Genomic DNA, 23,804 nt, shown 5'->3' on the forward strand with positions numbered 1-23,804 from the left:
TACTTAAGCGTAGTGCATAAAATAACAGGATGCTAATAAACCAGCAAGACAGCTGGGCAGAACAAATTAACAAATTCATCAGTTGAGCACATGAATATTCCCAAAGGAAGAAGGGAAAAGGATCATAATATTGTAAACTGTAAACATGCTGTGCATTCCAATGGAAGGCTAATATATATATATATATATATATATATATATATATATATATATATATATATATATATATATATATATATATATATATATATATATATATATATATATATATATACATACATACATACATACATACATACATACATACATACATACATACATATATTGCACTTTAATAGAGCCCAGTTAACAACATTCCTGAGCTTATGGTAAACAGATTTTTAACACATGGCACTAGTGTGAGGCTGCCTATATTCAGTCAACCAAGGATGATTTTTTTTCAAGGATTATAAAACTGGGCTTCTTTATCTCATTCAAAAATCAGAATCTTATTACAAGTTGTCTATCATAACGGTATGTATAAAGTGCATCTTTTCCTACCCTCTTAGAGCAGAGAGAGATGAAGGCGTTAGATTGTGTCATGTCCCTTTGTACAGGGTTTTATATGACTATCATAGGAAAAAAATGTAGGAAATTCCTCTCTTTTACACAGTATATATATCCTGTGCAGTATTTCAGTTACATTAACCAATGTGAGGCATTACCCTGTGATCAATTTCATCCTATTTGTGGCTTTATTGTTGTTTTTAATGTCCGCGCTGTTTTAATCATAAGATTAAAATTATAAAATGTACTCCTCCTTGTGATGAACACATTCATTTCCTGGTCTCTTTCAGTGCATCTCCGGCCAAGAAAAACACAAAAAGTTAATTGGATCTGACCTCAGCATGGTTAGTTAGTTAGATTTAATCTAAGGCTTTCATTTAGTACTTTCTCTCCACCTTATTTAACACATCTTTTTTTTTAATAAAAAAAATTTTTGGTTTTAAAACATTTATGGGGAAAAGGTAAAAGGGTACATAGAAAATTTTAGTAGCTCCCATGTTAGTAGTAGAAATCCCTCCAAATCTCACGCTTCTACAATTTTAAAAATAACATATAAAAGATAAGCATAAACAGAATTCTTACTTTATATCAACCATGTGTTCAATCATCTCTTACTTTGTCACTTTCTAGTATATCAACAATTACAATAATATTTCAGATATATTTATTTTTGTTACCTGACCCTTTTCGATATCGCTCCCTCCTCCTTGTCCCCAGGTGGAGCCATAGCCCCCCCATGTCTTGTACATTGCTGCCTTTTCCCCCCCACCTCCGCTATCTTCGTCCTCTAGGAGAGAAAAATATTTTTTAATAAAGGCTTCTGCCTCATCCACTGTCTTAATTCTAATTCGGCTTCCCTCCCAGAAAATCAGCATTCCTTCTGGCAAAAACCATCTAAACCAAATTCCTCTATTGTATAGTTTCTTTGATAAGGAAGAATACTTCCTCCTTTTTTCTCTTATCTTTTTTGGAATTTGCTTTAGAATGGTAATTTCTTTATCTTGATATTTTAAAGGTCCCTCCCTTTGGGCCCCTAGCACCTCATCTCTCGTGGTCCTCCTGAGAAATTTAACATGTACCTCTCTTGGAACATTATGAGTTCTGGCATATGCTGAATTAATTCTATAAACCAGGTCTATATCCCACCACAACTGTTCTTTGTTTCTCTTAAGGTATTCTGCTAAAATTGTGCTCATAGTATCTTTAAGATCTTCAATTTCTGTCTCTGGTAGGTTCTGGAACCTGAGAAAAAAAGACATTCTTTCAAATTCTATTTTGGCCATAAAATTTTCCAGTTCTAAATTTCCCTTTTGGACGTCCTTAACCTTTTCCCCCATCCCCGCTGCCCCCTCCTCCAGCACCACAATTCTTTGTCTATTTTCTGTTATGTTATGTTGTACCCCTCTGAGTTCGTCTTTGAGATCTGCCACTTCCTTCCTCAGTTCATTTTGACCTCTCATGATTTCCTGAAACATTTGGTTGACAGATAATTCTTTCGAGCTCTCTCCAGCCGCTTCTTTTTGTAGCAATGAAGTAATTTTCGGCTGCTGGGTATTTGGACTGGAAGTCGCTGAGGCGGGAGCCAATAGTGACTTGCCCGTTGGTGGTTTCTTAGGTCCCATTGTCTAAGTTCAGAGATGGTAAATCTTTTACAAAGAAAAATGGCGTCAGTGGAGTGCGCAGCTGGGCTGGTCCAAGGTGGCAGGCAAATCCGAAAGTAAAAAGTTAATTCTCCTTCACTGTTCCAAGACACAGAGGTACACCAGAAGAGAAAAATCAAATAATCAAGATCCAGAAAGTCCACGTAGCAGAAGAGATCCAGAGCACCCTCAAGGGAGGTATTAAAAAATACCAGAGATTATCATTTTTCCCCCAAGGTGGTTTCAAAAGGCAGACTTCATTTATAAGTACAAAAACGAGAACGGAGGGGAGCCATCTTGACTCCTCCTTTTCGCAGGGAGAAGAGCAAAAGTTTTGATTTTTAAAAACAGCTCTTGCAACTGTGATTTCAGTCTTTCTCGCATAGTTAATTCAAGTGGCAAGTCAGCCTTTGTTCTCTCTCCATTCCAAGAGAGAGAGTTTAAATGCCACTTTGTCCGAGGGGGGGTTAAAGAAAAAAAAACACCCCCCTCTAATCTTCGGTTTTAAATAGATTGAACAGAAACTTACGATAGCCTGCTGCTTATCTGTTACCGATAGTTGAAGAGATTAGGAAGGATCCTCCACAACCAACATTTCAGCCACACTTCCTTTGATTAACTTATTCCTCCTGGAACCCCTTCAGTGAAGGGGCAAGCATGCCCCCCCCCTTCTGCTCCCTGGCTCCTGGGGCAAAGCTGGAAAAAACCCCAATGGCTGCCACCGAGTCTGGGGGGCTCCAACAAGCCACCCTATGGCAGGGGAGCCCTCCAAGGCCCCCTGTGCTCCTGAACGGAGCCCACCGAGAAGACAAGCGGCAGACGAAACATCCGTCGCCTGCAGGGACCGGAAGTCGAATCCATTTAACACATCTCTTTGTAAAGCAAATGTAAGGCACACAATCAAGTCTTCTTGACTTATTTACTGGTCAAATTGAATTTTAATCATCTTAACAAAAAGCTGATAATAGTCATGTACCAAAAATTTCCTATTCTCAAATAATGTTAACATTTGGATTCTTGTGTACCCAAACAAATAGTCAGTAATCGTATGAAAAGTTAACTTTCACTAATAAATAATAAACTAATTTTGTCTGTCATATCAGATTGGAGAAATGGATGTTCATCCTTCCAAGGTCAGGAAAATGAGGATCCAGATTGTTGGGGGCAACATGCTGACTCTGTAAACTGCTTAGAGAGTTCTGTAAAGCACTATTAAGCGGTATATAAGTCTAAGTGCTAATGCTAGTACTATTCCACTCAGAATCTGACATTTTGTGTGGCATTTTATTACTTCAATCTTTCCCAGCATTCTTCTTTCTGCTACATGTGTAGATTGGCCTATATCAGAGGTGGTATTCAGCAGGTTCTGACCAGTTCTGGAGAACCAGTAGTGGAAATTTTGAGTAGTTTGGAGAACCGGTAAATGCCACCTCTGACTGGCCCCACCCCCATCTATTCTCCGCCTCTGCTGATCGGAGGGAATGGAGATTTTACAATATCCTTCCCCTGCCATGTCCACCAAGCCACACCCACAAGCCAAATCACACCCACAGAAGTGGTAGTAAAAAAATTTGAACCCCACCACTGGCCTATATTTCTATTTGTTATTGCCAATGACAATAATAACTTTTTAACCAGGTGCCTACTAGAAATGTGGGTTGCCAACTCTCAGCATTCCTATATCGCATAGAATTAACCCAGCAATAATCCAGCACTTCTTAAAGGCATCAAGGTAAGATGTAACAATCTTAGAAAAAAATTATTGAACTGACTCTACAGAGGCATTGATGCCTAATCATTTTTATAAACCTTCTCTCCTGCCTGTTAATTTTCAGGCTTGTAAAAAGCCTGTAAATGCTTCAGTCCTAATTTCCTGCACTTACCAGTACAATCTGTTCTGATGGTTTTTGAGAGGCTCTGAAGAGCCAGTAAGTATGTAAAAGTCAATACTGTACAAAGATGGGACTGTAGAAGAGAAATAAAAGTAACACAATGAAGCATAATTAGTTCGCGTTGCATTTAATAGTTAGCTAATAATATTATTTGCCATGAATGCCATCACGATGCAACGACATAAATAAAGGCAATTGAATACCGAAAGAACGAAGCTTAGAAATGTCACATGACATTGCAACATTATTTTCTTCAAGGGCAAAACCAGTGTTCCCAAGTGCTGCTTATTGTTTTGCATTCTTTTAAAATTTTGAAACTTCTGCTTTACTGAAACAGATTCCACCAACTGTCAGCTATGTAGATATCTAAAATTTTTGCTTATTTCAGATTTCAAAATCGTAACTGTTTGTTATGCCATCCTAAGGGCTTGGAACAAATACAAAGCGAGGTTCTCTACAAAGACACCTCTTTGGATGTCACATCAGGAAGCCTTTTTTTTCAGAAAAGAAATGATGGGCTTGTGGCTCTACTATCAAATATATAGTGTCTAAAATTTACATTTTGATAAAATAAACTTTTAATGAAATGCTGTACTTTTGATATTTAACACCTGATAAATTGTCATAGGATATACAGAGGTATTTCAAATATATGTTGGAAAGGTAAATGCAAAGAAGGAACTTTATACTGTCTTTGTTGGCTTTGTGATAAAGCAAAGAAATAGTGGGGTAATATTAAACATACAGTCCAGAAAATGAACAAAACTAAAATAGATATCTCATGGGGAACTAGGCTGGTGATGTGCTCCATCTTCCAAATGACCATCCCTCTTTAGGTGGGCTGCTAATCCAAGCACTGAGGATAATGCTTGATAAGATGTATTTTATCTAACCTGAAATTATACTCATTATTTTGAATTTCCTCATACTGTATATAGAGATAGCATTCCCAAATTTGATGCCAAATTTGAGGCATATGTTTCCTCTTCCTTGGTCATGCTAAGGGGAACTGAGGCACATCAGTCTTCGAATGGACAATATAGCAATGCTTTTTTTTTAAAAAAAAACCTAAATGTATCCCTTTTACCATTCCAATTTCTCATGCTCCTCTCATCGCTTCCTATTTCAACCGTACATAATTTCTTCCACTTCACTGTCCTCTAATAGCCCATATTTCCTCTTGAAATACAGTCTGAATAATAGCATGTTGTCCTCTAAGCATCAATATGAAATATCCCTAGATGTTGCAATATGACATTCCTCACTGCAAATCAACCAAACCCTTTTCTATGATTTTCCTGGGTCTGGTATAATTAACTCCCACATAATGGGTGTGTTTCAATGCACATACCTTTCCGAAACGTTTCTCAGTAATGCCAACAATATCTTGGGAAGAAAACATGTCAAACATATTGTTAAGAGTGAAAGGTATTTCCAGTTCATCCTGGCTAGTTTAAAAACTCTATTCTTATGGCCTAGCAGTAAATACTTATTATGTGATGGTGGCTGTGCTAATACAAGGAATCCACTCATATGCATGAAAAGGAGTAAGAAACTGTAAAGCAAAGAAATTTAAGGCACAAGATAAGGAAAAGAATAGGCAATATAATTAAAATTAGTTTACACTTATTCAGTATATAAGGGACGCAGTGGCTCAGTGGATAAGACGCTGAGCTTGTTGATCAGAAAGGTCGGCAGTTCAGTGGTTCGAATCCCTAGTGCCGTGTAATGGAGTGAGTTCCTGTTTCTTGTCTCAGCTTCTGCCAACCTAGCAGTTCAAAAGCATGTAACAATGCAAGGAGAAAAATAGGAATCACTCTTGGTGGGAAGGTAACAGTGTTCCGTGCACCTTCGGCTTTTAGTCATGCCGGCCACATGACCACGGAGATGTCTTCGGACAGCGCTGTCTCTTTGGCTTTGAAACAGAGATGAGCACCTCCCCCTAGAGTCGGGAACGACTAGCACATATGTGCTTTACCTGTTTTATTCAATTTAGCTCTTCACATCTTTCTATCTTGTCTAAACATTCTAAACATTGTCACCTATCTATCATGTTTACATACAGATTCATCTACGGTCTTCTGTTCTGATTAACTGATCACCTCTTTCTTCTTGAGGACCTTCTCAGTTCTATCCAAGCAGTGCCTTCTTGGTCTTCCCCTTAACACCAACCTACTAATTCTTCATCTATTTATTTTAAAATTCAATCTCAATTCCTTTACTTATAGGACAAGCTACTCAAAACATTCTCCTTTCCTAGCAGTCGCTCAATTCAGTTCCCATTCGTTCTTGAGCCATTTCTTTTTGTTTTCCCATTCCTAGTGCATTCAGCTTACTTATTCTCCTGATACACAAAGCTCTCACTTTCAACTAATAATGTGAACAGAAATGTACTCTCTCATAGCCATTTTCACATCTTTCGGCATACGTTCATTTCTCAGAAGAGACAACATACGGCCCACTATATTTTATCAGTAATTGCAGGTCATGAAATGTCTCAATTCCCATCTTCAGTAAACATTCTGCCAAATGTACAGTGATTCAGCTACTTACTTGATTTTTTTCATTTATGTTAGTCAATTTTACCTGTTGAACATAAGTATCTTGGCTTCAGAGGTCTCTTCTTTATTGCATTATACAATAAAGCAAGATAGATAAATCTCTAATATTTTCTGGAAATCATGCAGGTTTTCAGCCAACAGAATATCATTACCACACAAATCACTAAAATACTTCTTTCAGTGTTTCCTAATATCAATTTTATCTTGCTCATTTTCTTGACATCATTTTATTATATGCATTTTATTATTATGTTCCCCATCCACAGCCCCTTCCAGTTAATCATTTCACTAATCATCTTTTTTCATATTTCCTATTAGTATAAACTGCTCCCCCCCCCAATTAATGGAACTCTGTATTGTGATTCTTTTCAATGTATCCCAAGCAGCTTTCACATTCTATTTCTCTATGTGCATTTTCTATTTATTCTTTGAGAGATAAAACTAATTTTAGTACTCATTTATAACAACTCTACTTTCTTCAATCATTTTTCTTTTATTCTAGTTTCTTTCACATTTTTCCTTTTCTTCTATAACAACTTCCCATTCTTGGGATTATATATACTAAATTCAAAATCCTCACCATCCTTGCATTCTTTCTTCATTCTCTTGAGTTTTCATTATAAGTAATCGATGCAGTAATACTTTGGGAAATGGCACATGTACATACAAATTGATTTATTCTTAAATGTCATATTCCAAGGAACAGATTTCTTTCTAAACAATCCTCATTCAAAATTCTGATTTATTCTTGAGTTTCTGGATGACCCAATTACTTTTTTGTATCTTCTTATATCTTCACAGCCTCCTTATAACCATTCAAAATGTGTTTTTGCCTGGATCATCTTCATTCAGAATATTCCACAATTTCCCCTTAAATTGTCAACTTTCTCTAACATGACCACTAGCATCATTCATTAGAATGTGACATACAATTTCATGAACCTATCCATTCCTATACTCATATATATTTACAAAAGCTTCAACTGATAGTTTCCAATAAGCACTACATCTCTTTCATTTGTAAGTAATTTTACATTTTCAGTTTCTGGCGTGCATTTACCACTCCACTCTACGAGATAAGATGAACCTTATTTAAATCTATTATATCCTATCTCTTTTCTTAATTCCACAGATGTACAGCCTATCTTTTGTCCTTTTATTTGATTCATTAATGGAAGTACTTTACCATTTCCAAGTTGCAATATTCCATACACTATGGGCATTACAAGATGAGAAGTAAATGTACTGATCTTTGCTACCCAAACTAATGGTGGCTTCCACAAAATGATTTTTAATGAAATGAGAAGGCATTCAGTAAATTACCAATTTTAAACACACGCACTATTCCTTGTTAATAATAAGGGCAGTACCAGTCTGTTTTGGCAAGTATGTTATGTCATGAATACAACCCAATCCCAGTTGTACCCCAAATCTGATTATACTATTCCAGTGGTTCTCAATCCGTAGTCCGTGAACCCTTGGGAGAGTGTAATGTCATCACAGGGGATCTACAATGGCTTGAAGAAATGTTATGATTTAAATCTTGAGTCAAGTCTTGGGGGTCTGGGGCCATGGTCTGTGGCCCCAAAACCTATTTAGGGGGGGGTCTGTGGTATAAAAAAGGTGGAGAACCACTGTGATATTCTTTACAAACCAGGATCCAAGACCCATGAATTGAAAGCAAGGAAAATAAGAGGACAGATTTTGGATCTACAAAAAGAACAGGAAATATTGAGATAGGAAGTTGAAGGGAAGTTTTTTTTTTTTAATTTCAGCTAAGCCAAAATTGTCCTGGTTAAGCATTCCACAAACTGAACAACTGCTTCTGGAAATTGCAAGCAATTCTTGCTAATGGAACAGTCTTTTCTACTCAGAATAAGTAGTTTGAAGGGAGTATGAAGGTCTTTTCATCCAACCCCCTGCACAAGCAGGAGTCCCCATATCAGTGATGACTAACCTTTTTTGGATCATGTGCCAAAAGCGGGAAGAGCGCAGGGGGGTCATGACCGGGCATGCCCAAACCCATAATGCTATGTGCATGACCCCAGTTTGCATGTGTGCGTGACTCCCCTGGGCATGCATGTGTGCGTGACCAGCATGACCCCCCTGCTTTTGGTATGCTTTTTTCACCTTCCCCAGGCTCCAGTGGCTTTCTAGGAGCCTGGGGAGGGCGAAAACAGCCTCCCCCCCAGAGATCCTCCAGAAGCTTCAGGAGCTTCCCTGAAGCCTCTGGAAGGTGAAAAACAGCCCTACGGAAAAAATGGAAGTCACAGTTCCTGAACTTCCAGGTTGCCCGTAGGGCCGTTTTTCACCCTCTGAGCCTTCAGGGAAGCCTCCTGAAGGCTCCGGAAGATGAAAAACGCCCATACAGACAAACCGGAAGTCACTTCTGGGTTGCCCATAGGGCCGTTTTTCACCCTCCAGAGCCTTCAGGGAAGCCTCCTGAAGGCTCCAGAGACCGAAAAATGGCTCTATGGACAAACCGGAAGTCACCATTCCCAAACTTCCGGGTTGCTCATATGGCTGTTTTTCACCATCCAGATGGCGAAAAATGGCCCTACGGGCAACTCGGAAGTGACTTCTGGTTTGCCCGTACTGTCATTTTTTGCCCTCCAGAGCTTCAGGAGGCCTCCCTGAAGCCTCTGGAGGGTAAAAAATGGCTGAAAAAGAAGGCCAAAGTCAGCTGGCCAGAGCGCGCATGTGTGCTGAAGCTGACAGGGCAACACCTGGTGTGCCCTAACAAATGGCTCCGCATGCCACCTGTGGCACATGTGCCATAGGTTCACCATCACGGCCCTATACCATTTTGGACAAATAGCTGTTCCAATTTCTTCTTAAAAACTTCCAGTGATGAAGCACCCACAACTGCTGAAGGTAAGCCATTCCACTGGTTAATTGTTCTCACTGTTAGGGAGTTTCTCCTTAATTCTAAGTTGCTTCTCTCCTTGTCTAGTTTGCATCCATTGGTTTCTTGTCTTGCCTTCTGATGCTCTGGAAAATAGGTTGACCACCCTCTTCCTTGTGACAGTCCCTGAAATATTGGAACACTGTTATCATATTACTCCATGTCCTTCTTTTCACTAGCCTGGACAAACCTAATTCCTGCAACCATTCTTCATATGTTTTAGCCTCCAGACTCCTCTGAAGAAGCAGTCTGCACTCTGAGAAGCACTGGGGGTAAAAAGTCCAAAGAGTTTTTGCTTCTCATTCTCATAAAAACAAACAAAAAACAAATTAATTCTGTGTCAGTTTTGATTTCAAAATTTGGACCACACATTTTTCTAAGAATAATTTATTTACAGCTTTTCAGTCTTGATCCTATTTCATTTTTCCACTTGAACTTTGGATTTTTATGCATCCTGTTATTTCCTTAAAAAAAAAATTCAGGGAATAAACTTAGAACTTACCAGTTGTTGTTATTCCAGAATTAGAAATTGATTTTGAAATGGTACTTAACCTAATAATTAATATTCAAATAATAGTATTTCAGAGAAGATAGAGTAACAGTATATTTTTGAAACTTACCAATGCTATTTTTTTAAACCTGGACTGTTGTACTAGTTTTCAATTGATTCTCTTCAAATATGTTTACTGTTCACAACCAAACACCCCGATTGTTTATGCAGAAAATATGAAGAATGTTCTCAGAATGTAGAGTAATGTTTCCCCTCTTCCTTTTTGTTTCCCTTCAGTGCTTTCATGTCACAGAAACAATGAAGAATTCATTTAATTTTAAAAAACTCAAGTTCAAAACAATGAGAAAGAGTGACCCCAGAAGGTGTATTTCTATCATTAAATTCCTGGCCTGAGATTAAAAAGATTTCTTCAATAGTGTTGCTCCTTCCAGATACAAAACTGAATAAATTTCCTCAAATCTGGGGGGAAAGCAATTGTGTGTTACCTGCAGTGTTAGGCCCAATACATTAAAAAGAAACATTTTGTGAAAAAGTAACTGAGGAGAGACATTAATATAGTTTTAGGCAAAATTAGTGGGTTTTCCTTGAATTGCTTTAAACATCCTCAGTCTTAAATTGAGAAGATATTTGCAAATATCCCACTGTGAAATGTAAATGTAGATGTAAATTAAGAAGCTTAAAAATGGGAGATGTGGAATACAGCATTAAAGGAACACTAGTTTAGAAGTGACACACTGATTTTAGTCCTCAGATTACTTTCCCCCCAGCTAGTCTAAATAACAATCTAGCTAAAGTGGTATCTACTTTTGAAACTGTAGAGGGAAAAAAACAACAGAAAATCCATCCCTCATTAATCTTTTAAGTGGTAACCACCCAGATCCCTTTCAGGTGAGCTTAAAAGCTTTGTGCCAATATCAGGTTTTATCTGTGCCAAAGAAAGCCCTGTATGAAAGGTACCCAAGATAATTAATTCTCTACAAAATTAAATGTTTTTAAATAGTTACTCTAGCCAAGTATTGATTGTGATGGCTGTTTCTGTGACCTGTTTCAGCACTTTGAGGATAAGTCACCCAACGGAATGGGCAAGCAGAAATTGCTCTGTACCTGGAATAAATGACGACTTTGCTAGTACCACAGGGATCGCATCCTACCAATAAATAAGATAGCACTCCAAATTGTTATCTGGTCTAAATGGGCTAATTGTGATTATGGAAGTTGTCCAACAGATTTGGATAGACACCTCAGCTATTTATTTGTTTGTCAGATTTATATATTGCATATTCTCCAGATGGACAGCAAGACTTAAATGGAGGTTTCACTTCTTGTTATTTTACAACAACAATGATCCTCTGAGGTGAATTGGGGTTAGAAAGGTTGACCAAAAGCTACACAGTTAGTTTTGGTCATTGAGGGTGGAGCTGAAACCAGACCCATTCTCCCCCCCCCACATCCCTCCCCAGGTCTCAGGAAGCACTTTAACCACTACATCACACTTGAGAATTTTGGAGAGATTGGTCTGTCATAAACCTTTAATTTCAGGTACAGTGAAATTGATCAGAGTATTAATACTGTGTTGTATATGGAGGGAGAAAATACATTCTAAGCCTTTAGAGAGGGGGAAGAGATCCATTTCTTCTTCTATATGTTACATGACTCACCCATGTACTAGTTGTTTAGACTGTTTTACAATACAATACAATAATAGTATTGTACAATAGTAGAGTTGGAAGGGACCTTGGAGGTCTTCTAGTCCAACCCCCTGCCTAGGCAGGAAACCCTATACCGTTTCAGACAAATAGCTATCCAACATCTTCTTAAAGACTTCCAGTGTTGGGGCATTCACAACTTCTGGAGGCAAGCTGTTCCACTGATTAATTGTTCTCACTGTCAGGAAATTTCTCCTCAGTTCTAAGTTGCTTCTCTCCTTGATTAGTTTCCACCCATTGCTTCTTGTTCTACCCTCAGGTGCTTTGGAGAATAGTTTGACTCCCTCTTCTTTGTGGCAACCTCTGAGATATTGGAATAATGCTATCATGTCTCCCCTAGTCCTTCTTTCTCTTAAGCTAAACATACCCAGTTCCTGCAACCGTTCTTCATATGTTTTAGTCTCCAGTCCCCTAATCATCTTTGTTGCTCTTCTCTGCACTCTTTCTAGAGTCTCCACATCTTTTTTACATCGTGGCGACCAGAACTGAATGCAGTATTCCAAGTGTGGCCTTACCAAGGCATTATAAAGTGGTATTAACACTTCACGTGATCTTGATTCTATCCCTCTGTTGATGCAGCCTAGAACTGTGTTGGCTTTTTTGGCAGCTGCTGCACACTGCTGGCTCATATTTAAATGGTTGTCCACTAGGACTCCAAGATCCCTTTCACAGTTACTACTACTGAGTAAGGTATCACCTATACTGTACCTGTGCATTCCGTTTTTGTTGCCTAAATGTAGAACCTTACTCTTTTCACCATTGAATTTCATTTTATTAGATAGTGCCCAATGTTCGAGTTTGTCAAGATCCTTCTGTATCTTAAGCCTATCTTCTGGAGTGTTGGCTATTCCTGCCAGCTTGGTATCATCTGCAAATTTGATGAGTTCCCCATTTATTCCCTCATCCAAATCATTGATGAAGATGTTGAAGAGTACTGGGCCTAAAACAGAGCCTTGGGGTACTCCACTGCATACTTCCCTCCATGTAGATGCAGTTCCATTGAGAACTACACGTTGAGTGCGGTTGGTCAGCCAGTTACCAATCCATCTGGTGGTGATGCTGTCTAACCCACATTCTTCTACTTTATCTAGTAGTAGGTTATGGTCTACCTTATCAAAAGCCTTACTGAAGTCCAAGTAAACTATATCAACGGCATTCCTCTGGTCCACTAATTTTGTCACATTATCAAAGAATGCAATAAGATTAGTCTGGCATGATCTGTTTTTGACAAATCCAGTTTTTGAGATTGAAGGCATCCAAGGGGCATGACCATATAGAACAATACTTTGTTGTGTAAAGATTTCTGATTTAAATTGCTTATAAATATAATATGCAGGATTTAACTTCATGAAGAAGAAAAAGAACTGGGAATTAAATTGGACCCAGACATTTAGGTCAGGACAACAAAACAGTAAATTCAGCTTAAGTACACAGCTCTTGTCATCCACTTTTCTTGCTTCATTCATCAGCTTAATGTGCTAAACAGAGAAACCATCTCTCACTGCAGCCGATGCCAAAAGAGAGTCTACACTCAATATTGAGCTTCATATTAGTGCAAGCAAAAACAATTCTGAAAGTATTGCGAGGAATTAAGGTCATACCATTTGTCGTCTTCATCTTTATTTGATTCACATATTCATTTTATGGCAAATTAATTTGAATTTATCTATTTTAGGATTTAAGCTACATATTGAATATACAAGTCTCTTTAAAAATATTTTTTCCATTCATGGAGAGCTATTTTGGAATATTAATAGTTGAAAAAATAAATAATCAAAAGTAGTCTTTGCCATCCAGAAAATGCATTGTGCTTTGGGAGAACAGCGGTGGCCCTTCTCCATTGGTTGTAGAAGTACTCTTAGTTGTTATTCTTTATATGGGGATTTTACCCATTGGCTGACTAAGCTAACAATCTTTGATGGCAACATTTCCTTTAGTTGTGTAGGTGTTCAGTATCATTTTTAGAAATGAAGAGAGAACTCATCCCAGACAGGGATGAGTGACTCAAAGATATTTCCCAATATTGCCAGGATCAAATTGCTCCTCAATGAGTGACCGAAGAGGTGTCTTCGAGATCTTTAATACTTGCACCAGACCCACAAAAGAGACCTTCCTCACTGCTAGTGAAGATTAAATACAGTAACTGAGCTCTCAAAAAATTGTGAGAGTGGAGGATATATGAAAAATATTGAAGGATCAGAGTATGTATCTTTAACAAAGTTTAAGAACATTTAACAGCACTTTGCAAATACTTTACATAGAAGAAGGTCAAAACCAGTTGCTTCTTATTCCAGAATGCAAGGAATACAATTCTGTGTTTAAATTATAGGAAGGCAGATTTTGAGGGAACTTTTGTGGGGGGGGGGGGGAGAAATAAAACAGCCTATCAATAAGAGACAGTGGAATGAATTACCCATAGATGTGATGGGCTTCCCTTTATTAGCTGTGTTTAAGAGAAGTCTAGAAAACCTCTCAAGGATGTTTATTCTGGATTCTTCACCAAACTGGAGATTTTCCCAATCTACTCTCCCCAACCTCTATCAACAATTATTAGAAGAGTTAGACCATTCTATTCCAAGGGATATTTTAGATACATTAACGCACATTATTTTGGAACTCCTGCCTAGCATGACTATAGACTAAGGATTTGGAATGTTAAAATCCCAAAATTAATTTTCTTTGAAATAACTAAGATTTCCTTCAACTTTCTAGAAGAAACTATTCTGAACCTCATCAACCTCAATCTATGCAGTATTCAAAGACAAGAATCAAAGGAAAAGGACTAGGCTTCAACAGGGTTTTATTTTTGTCTTTGAGTACTACATGAACCCAGATATTGTGTTTTCAAAATCATGGCCAATGACATGTTTATAGATGAAGCTTAATGAATTGCTGCACTGCAAGGATGGAGGAGCTAGTATAACCAGAGGTGGGTTTCAAATCCCGGCGCGACCGGTTTGCTTGTGCATGTGCAGAAGGATCCGGGTGGGTGGGTGGAGCTTCCCACCGCCACCACTACTGATTTGGCCGATCTGGGCCAATCCAGGAGCAACCCACCTCTGAGTATAACCCTATCAGTTGATGAATTTTCTGAGAATCCCTGTACCTCATATAAAGCTCTGTGGAAAAATAGATGGTACTTTAGCAAGAAATTTGTCTCACAAAGCTTTAATCTATTTGAAGGGCTACAGATGGAACGTGTCACTAAGAGCCATTAGAATAAACTTAAGAGAATCTTCCATGGGAGTGTTGGGGATAGGTGGGGGGAAATGACACTGAATAAGCAGTATTCTACCAGTAACAAAATTATCTTAATTTCCATTTGAAAGAATTGTGCTACCTCCTCCTAATTAATGAGACAATGTAACACATTTTAATTTGATAAGAATGCTAACTGTAAATGCTATTCCATCAGATTAAGCAAGACTTTTTTTTTTTTGCTTTACAGGCCAATTAGGCTTTTCTGCTTCTAAATTTGCTTCCCCCTCTCTTATTTATTATTCATTTCAATTACTTTGCTGTTTAATTCTCCTTTTATGTGACTACCCCAGTGCACAATTTGAATTCTACACAGTACTGGGTAAGTATAAGATTTCTAACGCATCACGGTGAATTGGCGATACTCGTTGGATCTGTCACCTTACTAGCATTAAAAACTAAAACTAAAATGCAATCCTGATAGTCTTTAACGGTCCTGGTTGTATGCCCAATTTTGCAGCTTGAATGCATTAAGAAAGAAACTAAATTATTATTCAATATACCGAGAGTGAGTTTAATTTCCTCATTAGCAATTGTTCACTCACAAGTCTAGTTTTCTATTCCTCTCTGAGACTGCCCAAAGACTGGAAGTTTCCACTCCTGTTTCAACTAATTACAGTTTAGAGAGTCAGCTGAAGGCAAACCTATGGTCTATCATATATGGCTAATGAAGACTAGCCTTGTTTATAAATTGTGATGGAAGCTTGTTTGTGTTTATTACTTGCAGGAAAAATTAAGCCTGGTTAATTTACAGGATAGCACCAGACTGAATAAATATACTATTTGCTTCTCTATATCTGTTTTTTATATGAAGTGATTCAGTATTGATTCATGTAGAAGTTTTAATTTCAGTTCACTTTTCATTTTATTTTAATACCAGATAGAGACATATCTATTTCTACATGGAAATAAAATGGGGGGGGGGGCACTTGGTTCAACAGGGCCCAAATAGGTATCCTATGTTTGCTTAGTTTATTCCTTTGCCTGGTGTTTCCTGCTGGATGATGGCTTTTGTCGAGTTAAATTTCTGAATCTTTTTCTATTTAATGAAAAGAAATATGCCTGCCATTCAATTAATGGCAAGGGAAACATACTGCATTGAAGGGGGCGTGGAGAGATGTAGTTTCTTATTTGAAATACAATTCTTCTTTTGACTGAATCTAATTTATAATTTTATAGCACAAGTATGCTCATAATCACACCTCACAGTCTCATCACACTTCTTGTTTACCCATGCAGCTGCTTGGATGCCCATAGAGGGTGATCAAGTAAGGTATGTCTGAGAAGACAAAAGAAACATGAAAGATTTCTAGTTTTAGATCCATAATCTGTAACTCTGAGTTTGAATGTTTTGTGTCCTTGAGCCTCAATATATAAAAGTTGGGCAGGAAATAAAAGGTACTATCCCACCATATTTAATACATTTATCTGTACTTGTTTCACCTATCTGCATAAGCCTCTGTCTCTGTATGATTTTTTTAAGTGAATGGATTTCTTCCAGATAATATGGATCTTGAATGATCATTATCTTTCAAAAAGATTCCTTATTGTGTCTTAAAGCGTGGTGACAGATGTTGTTTTCCATGACAACATTATAAAAATCCTTTAAACATATTTACTATAGTTAACACTTGTGTGCTTGCAGTTATTTAATAGTGTGGAACAGAAGACATCTCCATGGGAGCCTATATCAGAGCCATCTTAATCTGAAAAGTAAGTGATGAACTCATATATTTGTGTTTTCGGCACAGTGTATTTGCCAGGAAGCTGAGAGCTGTTTTGGGAGAAATGTTGCCTTTCTTTCCTGAAATCAGTTTCCAAGTTTCGTGTGGCGTAAAGAAATCTACATGCTATTATTTCAATTAGAATTACCAGTCTAGGCTGTAGAAATCCAGATGACCCTTAGATGGTAGAAGCAATATACAGATAAATTGTCCTTTACTGCCACCTAGTGGTCACCTGCAATTTTGCAACCTGGTTCTTCTGGACTTCAGTAATTCGGGACAGTGATCAACCGAAAAGAAAGGCAAGAATTGGAATTTTTTACACAATGCCTTAATGGTCATAGATTGCTTAGCCCTTTGTTTATTCTAATTATTGTCTTATGATTAGTTCTGTCTCTCCCTCTGTTTTACTCTTGTTCACATACATACATATAGATTCAGAGCACCTGTCTATTATGTTATCATTTTACTATTATTTGAACTTCCAGTTCTTTCAGGGGGAGATGGATGGTAATTTGTGGGAAGTCAGCTTGATTTTATTAAACTATCCATAAGGAAAATGCTTTGCTTCTTCAAACAACCACTGGAGAGCTCATTGTTACTAACATAATGAGCTCCCTAGGGATGGTTTGAAGGAGAGAATCAAACTGTGAAAGAGTATGTAAGTAATGCCAGAAACATTATAATTTGTGCAATAAATATTTATATTTGGTTAAAATTTGGAATGATATAAAATAAATGCCTTCAGAATATGCAGTCATTCTGGGATAGTTTTCTATGAGAACAATATTTATCTAAATAATTTCTTTTATAAGTAATTTCCTCGACTGAAATGTTTCACAAATCTTTTCCCAACCCGATCCCTTCTAAATTAGGATTTTAGTATTACTACAATTTTCAGAATGGCAGCAACAATGCTGTCTGGGAATTTGGAGAGTTGCTTGTCTAGCACATCTGGAAGGCACAAATTTCAAGGCAGCTGACTTAGAGAGCAGTTCTGGCCCAAATGGGCAGAATTGAATGAAACATACTGTGTGTTTGGCACTTAACCTATTATTCAGTATATTATAATCTGCTGGCTTCTAGCTGTGACTAATTTTGGAACCCAGAGAGATTTAAAGACCCATCCTGCACTGAAATGCTGCTTAAAAGGCAGATTTAGAGCTCGGTCAGAGCAGCTAATGAAAAATCGGAGGAAATGTGTGGCCACAGGGGACCCATGGTCAACAAGGGATGGAGAAAAGAATCTACCTTAGACAAATGCTCCAACTTTCATGGCACTATTGCAAGATAAAAGAGCCACTGTATTCCTGTTTCTCCTCTTTTTCATGTTTGTCTTTTGTTTTTGTTTTAAAAAGAAATTATGGCAGGAAAATTAATGCAGAAGCTATATATCAGCTCTAAGGCTGATATATCCCTTTCCTCCATTTTTGGGGCATCTTAAGAGAAATTATTGGGTTTCAAGCCTAGAGGACTGAAAACAGTTATGGATGCTGTGTTAGGCATACAGTAGAGCTATGATGATACTCCAGATTGCATGGGTTTCTTCTGCAAGTGACACAAATAATGTGGTTTGTCTCAGTTACAACTGATGCAAATTGCAATATTTGATCATTTGTAACCGTCTCATGATCCTAGCAATGTCACTCGGTCCCTTGTTCCCTACAGATGCTCATGCCTGACACATCATTCAAATGGTCTTGTTTTGCCTTCTCTGACATTGGCAGGGCCTTCCATTCTCATTCTAAATAGCCTCCAAAGGGCAAAACTCCCACCCCATGTATGGTGAGAGAGGAAACTTCAGGATCCTATGGGGCTGTTCCTAGAAGTCTTGGATATTATATTTTAGTGTTTGGAAACTTCCAATCTGATTTTGTAGCTTTCCTCAACAAGAAGTTGAAGTGATGAATATGGAAAACCAAAACACTGCAAAACACAATTGTTCTGGGAGTGCATGGTAGCATGTGGCTTGGAGGAACATGAAATTGCATTCTTATTAAGAAACCTCTTTGGCCACCTGAGATCCTCGGGGTATTCTGTTTTCATTTTCTTTAACTCCCCTGCTGGGACAGAAACAGAAACTGATATTTAGCTTTTTGTTTCCAATAATGGTTTTCATTTACAATAAAAGGGTTAGAATCATCTCCTCCTGTCTCTCCCAGTTAGCAAAGTTTTATTACTGAATATTATCCAGGCTGTAGTCCCATTGCTTCTCACTCATTACAGAAATGTGCATCTTCCATTCTCATTGGTTTTCCATCTCAGCTGCAGCTTTGTGGGTGATCTTTTCCTTAAGAACATATTGTAAAGCAGAGTAGGAACAGAATGCTCCTATGAATATTTTGTATGCATGCATATATTCATGAAATTTATCCACCCCTCAATCTAAATGGATTCTAGCCAGCTCATTATTTATTTCCTGCTTTTGTCTTCCTTAACTGCATGTAACAGAAACAAACAGACTAAAGATAAAAGAAGTCCACCTCTCAGGAACTGCCGATCCAATAAGGTTATAGCTATGTTTTTCTCAAACTTGGTCTGAATTCAGCCTGTTTTGAAAATTTATTACAAAAAGTAAAAGTGGAATCATCTAAATTTGATTTTGAAGGTTTCCACTTGAGTTGAAACTGTGTGTTCTCATTAACAGGGAAGTTAAGAATCAAATGAATTCAAACTAGAGCTTTACTAAAACTTAACATTTTTGATATATTTAGATATGATTTGAAATTGTAAGAAGTACAGAAGAGAACAGCTTTGAAGGACAGATCCATTACCAAGGTAGCCATCAAATAAATAAGGATTGAGCGCAAACCAAGGAAGTAGCTTAGGAAAATCCTTCAGACAGCAGTAGCAGCAACACCAATTCCAATTTCCATGAAGTTGAAAAGGGGAAGTAAGGAAGTATGTTCAGATATGGAAGATCCTGTTTTTCTAGCTATACTAATCAAAGTAGCTTTAGGTCTACACAGTGTATGTTACTTTATCTGGTCAACCCTATAGGGCTGACATAAATCTTACAAGTCTTGACTACCAATAGAAGCTTCTTTGGGCAGATGAGACAAGACAAGGAATGAGTAATAAATACTATCACTTGCATGTTTACTTTCATTGGAAGGTAATTAATGGAATTTTGGGTCTCAAATGTAATAATAGTGTTATCATCCTTGGTTATTGTGTAATTGGAAAAGGAGAGTGGCACTCACTACAACAAAGATTTTTTAGACAAACATGGATGTGATGTGTGAGAATAAAGGAAGATAGCTTTTGCAAATTCAGTAACCAAAACAGTTCAGGGAAAAGCTAAAATGAACCATATTTTCTCCGTGTGAAATCATCCCCAACCACAAAAAAAAAGTCCTTTGCTCATGAGCCTTACAAAATGGAGATGGATTACTGCCATTAAAGGTACATGGCACCAAAACTATTTCAGAAAGATGATCAGGGAGGAAAGGGGAAGTGCATACAAGCAGAAAAACTGCCCATTTTTGTTTGAAAGTGCAACTTCCCTTTCCAAGAGATCTGAACATCTGTAACCCACTACAAATAGGCAAAACCATTAACTCAGCCAGAGAATGGAACTGTAATGTTAGAGAGGAACTTTATGACTATCATAGTTTAATATCATCCAATCTCTTCTAATATTAGTAACTTAATATAATAGCTCATCTGATCAAATCATAATGGCAGATTTATTTTTAGGGCAGTATTTTGGATTCAATTCCCAAAAGTCACTTTAGAGCACACAGGTAACATCTGTAACTCCTTAAAGCAGCCATGCCTTCTTGCAATCCTGATCAAAGAAGAGATTTCTTTAAATAATTGCAGACGGATGTATGTTTGCATGCTTATAGACACTGAAGCAACTTTTTAGAGCTGAGTATGAATCTTTGCATAGCTGTATTATGGAGGGGGGAATAAACCAAGAGGTATAAGAAATTGCAGACAGAATGGGGTATTTCCTATTTCTGATGATATATACAACATATAAGAACATGGGGACATTTTCAACAATGTTTACGGATTCAGAATGTCATGCTTCTTTTTATGTACATGCAATGTGTGCAATTGGCTTTTTTAAAAAAAAAAATGCAGAGGGCTTTGATTGCTCAGTTGCACTCATCAATTGGAGACAAAGTGGGGAGACCCAATGTTGAGTAATGTAAGTTCTGGATTTGACCAAAGGGCTCTTTAACCCACCATCCTATTTCCATAGCATTCAATCAAATCCCTTTTTAGAAACCTTAGAATTAGGCCATAAAGGCAATCTCCTTTCCAGTTTTCTCTCCCAGCAGTTAAACTGAATAGTTTTTTACTTCAGCCTTGGAGGCAATATACAGTCATCATGTTTAGTTGTCTCTTATGTTTCTCCTTTTAAAGTCATTCAGGTTGGTAGCATAACTTTTACAATAGTAAGAAAGGATACCATTGATGGATCACTTACCCTGGGATCTTTCTGTAAATGTAGTTGGTGCAGAAGACTCCTCCGCCTTCGACTTTTGGCTAAGCCATTATGGGAAAAGTGGTAGCCATCCTCTATAAAGGGGAGCTAAATTAAAAAAAAAATGATATTGAAATCATTAGACTGATTGTTGGAATGTTAGCCACACTGGAATAAATTACAGTATATTTTCTATTCGTGGTAGTTAAACTTGCAATCATTAAAAGCATCCCACATTATCCAAGATACAAGAAAAGAGGAAATTTAAAAAAATGTTGGCAATTTACATTTACAAAAAAATAATAATGAAAAATTATGAAAAAGTGAATGTTGTAAATTTACAAAAACATATGGTTTAAAATGCAAAATACCGATTACTCTAGGATGTGCATTGTTGGGGCAATTCAGGTACAATGTTTGTGCCTACATAAAATAGACAATCGCTTGCTCAATTTCTTCATCATCTGATGGCCATGTCCATATAGTTTCTCAGAACTAGTTTGTCAGTGCCTTCTTCCAGATTTTTTTAAAAAGCCTTCCAAGTTACCCTATAGTCTTGGAATTTCTGATATTTTACTATCCCATTCCTAACCATGTTAAATCCTATTTAGCTCTTTTAGGGATCACCTAAGGTTGGCCTGATATTGCCATCTTTATCTCCACAGTTAATCATTTCATGATTGCATATTTTGCTTATGATCTAAAAGAAGGGGAAAATAAGGATAAGCAAGGAAATAATGGTCCATAAAATTGCACACATTTTAGAGTGATAGTAAAGAGTATGTCAGGGAAAAAAAATGCCCTGGGGGAATCTGAGATCAATGGACCGTGGCTGATTCCCTTCCGCATATCTTTTGAGATATTGAGAAAAATAAAAGTCTTTAAAAGTATTCTAATTAATAAACAAACTTTAATAATAAAATAATAAAAGTAAATGAAACAGAAATAACTAATTGGTTACATTTTGATAATGAAAGCTACGTCTGCCAAGCTGGCAGCCGAACAAAGAAGAAAGGAATTTTTGGAATGTGTAACGCATGCGCAATAAATCACTTTCAGATAAGAACTTTTTGTTTTATGACCTGCGCAATAAAGCTTTCTTAGTTTAACTCTTGAATGTCAGTTTAGGCAGTTCAGGCCTAGCAAACCTTTTAACATCGTGACAGAGTAGTCAGACAACTGTGGTTTATGTTGGTTTAAATGGTTCTCTGGAGACCAAAAAAGAAATCCTTAGTGAAAAGCAAAGGTATTTGTATAAACACCCACCATGTCATCATGCCATCACAAATTATTCCCTAGATGTCATCATTTGTATCGTTTGCATAACAATTTTACAATGCATGTGATGTCATTTGGGTTCTTTCATCCACTGTGAGACAAGCATGGTAGACAGCTGATTCTTTTTAAGCCTGCCACTTTCTATCCATTTATATTTATCTAGTAGCTATGCTTCCAGGATGCCATGTTGGAGGGATAGTGTGCATTCTGCCATGCAAGCATTGCAGTGAATTATTTTCCAGTTGAACAACTGGACTTATTCAGGAATGGCACATGTTATCCATAGATAGCAAGGCTTCTCCTTGTTGTGTTACTGGTGTTTGTAAGATCAGTCCATTGGTTACCAATTGCTGCTACTTTCTAAAATTGAACTTGAAAGTGCTGCTACTAAGCTTGGACAATCATTTTAGCAGTCAGCTGCCAGTGTAGATGGATGTTTCCTTACTGGTTGCTTTGGAAGAGGGCACCAGGGAGGGGTGAAATAAATCTGTATCACTTCTATTTCTCCCACCCAGTGACTTCTTAAGAAGTAATTTTGTACAGGGAGACAGAGAGGAGAGAAGACCTAGACTGATAAATTCGAGAAGTTACTACATTAGAAAAATAAATCAATAAATTCGCTTTGAGAAACAGTGGCAGAGAACATCAGCACAAAATAACAGAAGAATGAGGTTTGGCAGATTGTATAAGGATGGGGGTGGGGATAGAAAAATAGATGGATTCTAGCTTTTTATGGCAAAACAATAAAATAACTGTATTGAAAAGCACTGGCTTCCTAAAAGAAAACAATATTTAAAGCAACTGCAACCGGCACCCATGGTTTAAATGAAATGGGATTATGTGAGGCATGAGAAACTGAACAAATAGGAGAAATCCAGGGGTGGAATCAGCCTCAATCTAAGGTGTTCTCAGGACAACTGAAGGGTATCCATACTCTTCCTTTTATTAGAACAATAATAGGTTTTCTTTCTTAAATATCTAAATCATTTTGAATGTCAGCTTTGAATGAACCTTATTTTATTAGTTCCACAGCCTTTATAGAGAACAGGAAGGAAGCTTGTACACTACAATATATTAATTAAATTTCATATGCGCCCCAGGAAAATTCCTCTTCACTCAATGCAGCCCAGGCAAGACTAAAGGTTGGAAAACCATGACATAGACTGTAAATTTCATCAGTCCAACAGCCTTTATGGAGACCATGTATGTGCACCCCAAGGCCAAAGCTGTATGTGGTCCTGGGCAACTAGTAAAGCAGCCCCACAAGATAATAAAAGATAATAGCGTTTGTTATAAAATATATCATAGAGTTAATGAATATAGATATGTGTCCCAAGACAATTCC

The 23,804-nt window shown here is 37.4% G+C and overlaps 1 protein-coding gene across 3 annotated transcripts in view; it reads right to left on the reverse strand.

Annotated features, from left to right (window-relative positions):
- The window catches only part of PCSK2 (proprotein convertase subtilisin/kexin type 2), a 160,621-nt gene that overhangs the window by 112,669 nt on the left and 24,148 nt on the right, over window positions 1-23,804 (reverse strand). For all 3 annotated transcript variants that reach the window (XM_081942090.1, XM_081942091.1, XM_081942089.1), the window contains exon 2: window positions 21,185-21,289. In XM_081942090.1, the coding sequence (XP_081798216.1) occupies window positions 21,185-21,289 (105 nt within the window). The remainder of the gene's footprint in view (window positions 1-21,184; window positions 21,290-23,804) is intronic.

The sequence above is a fragment of the Natrix helvetica genome (assembly GCF_964273705.1).
Source record: "Natrix helvetica genome assembly, chromosome: 2".
In the NCBI taxonomy this organism is placed as follows: Eukaryota; Metazoa; Chordata; class Lepidosauria; order Squamata; family Natricidae; genus Natrix; species Natrix helvetica.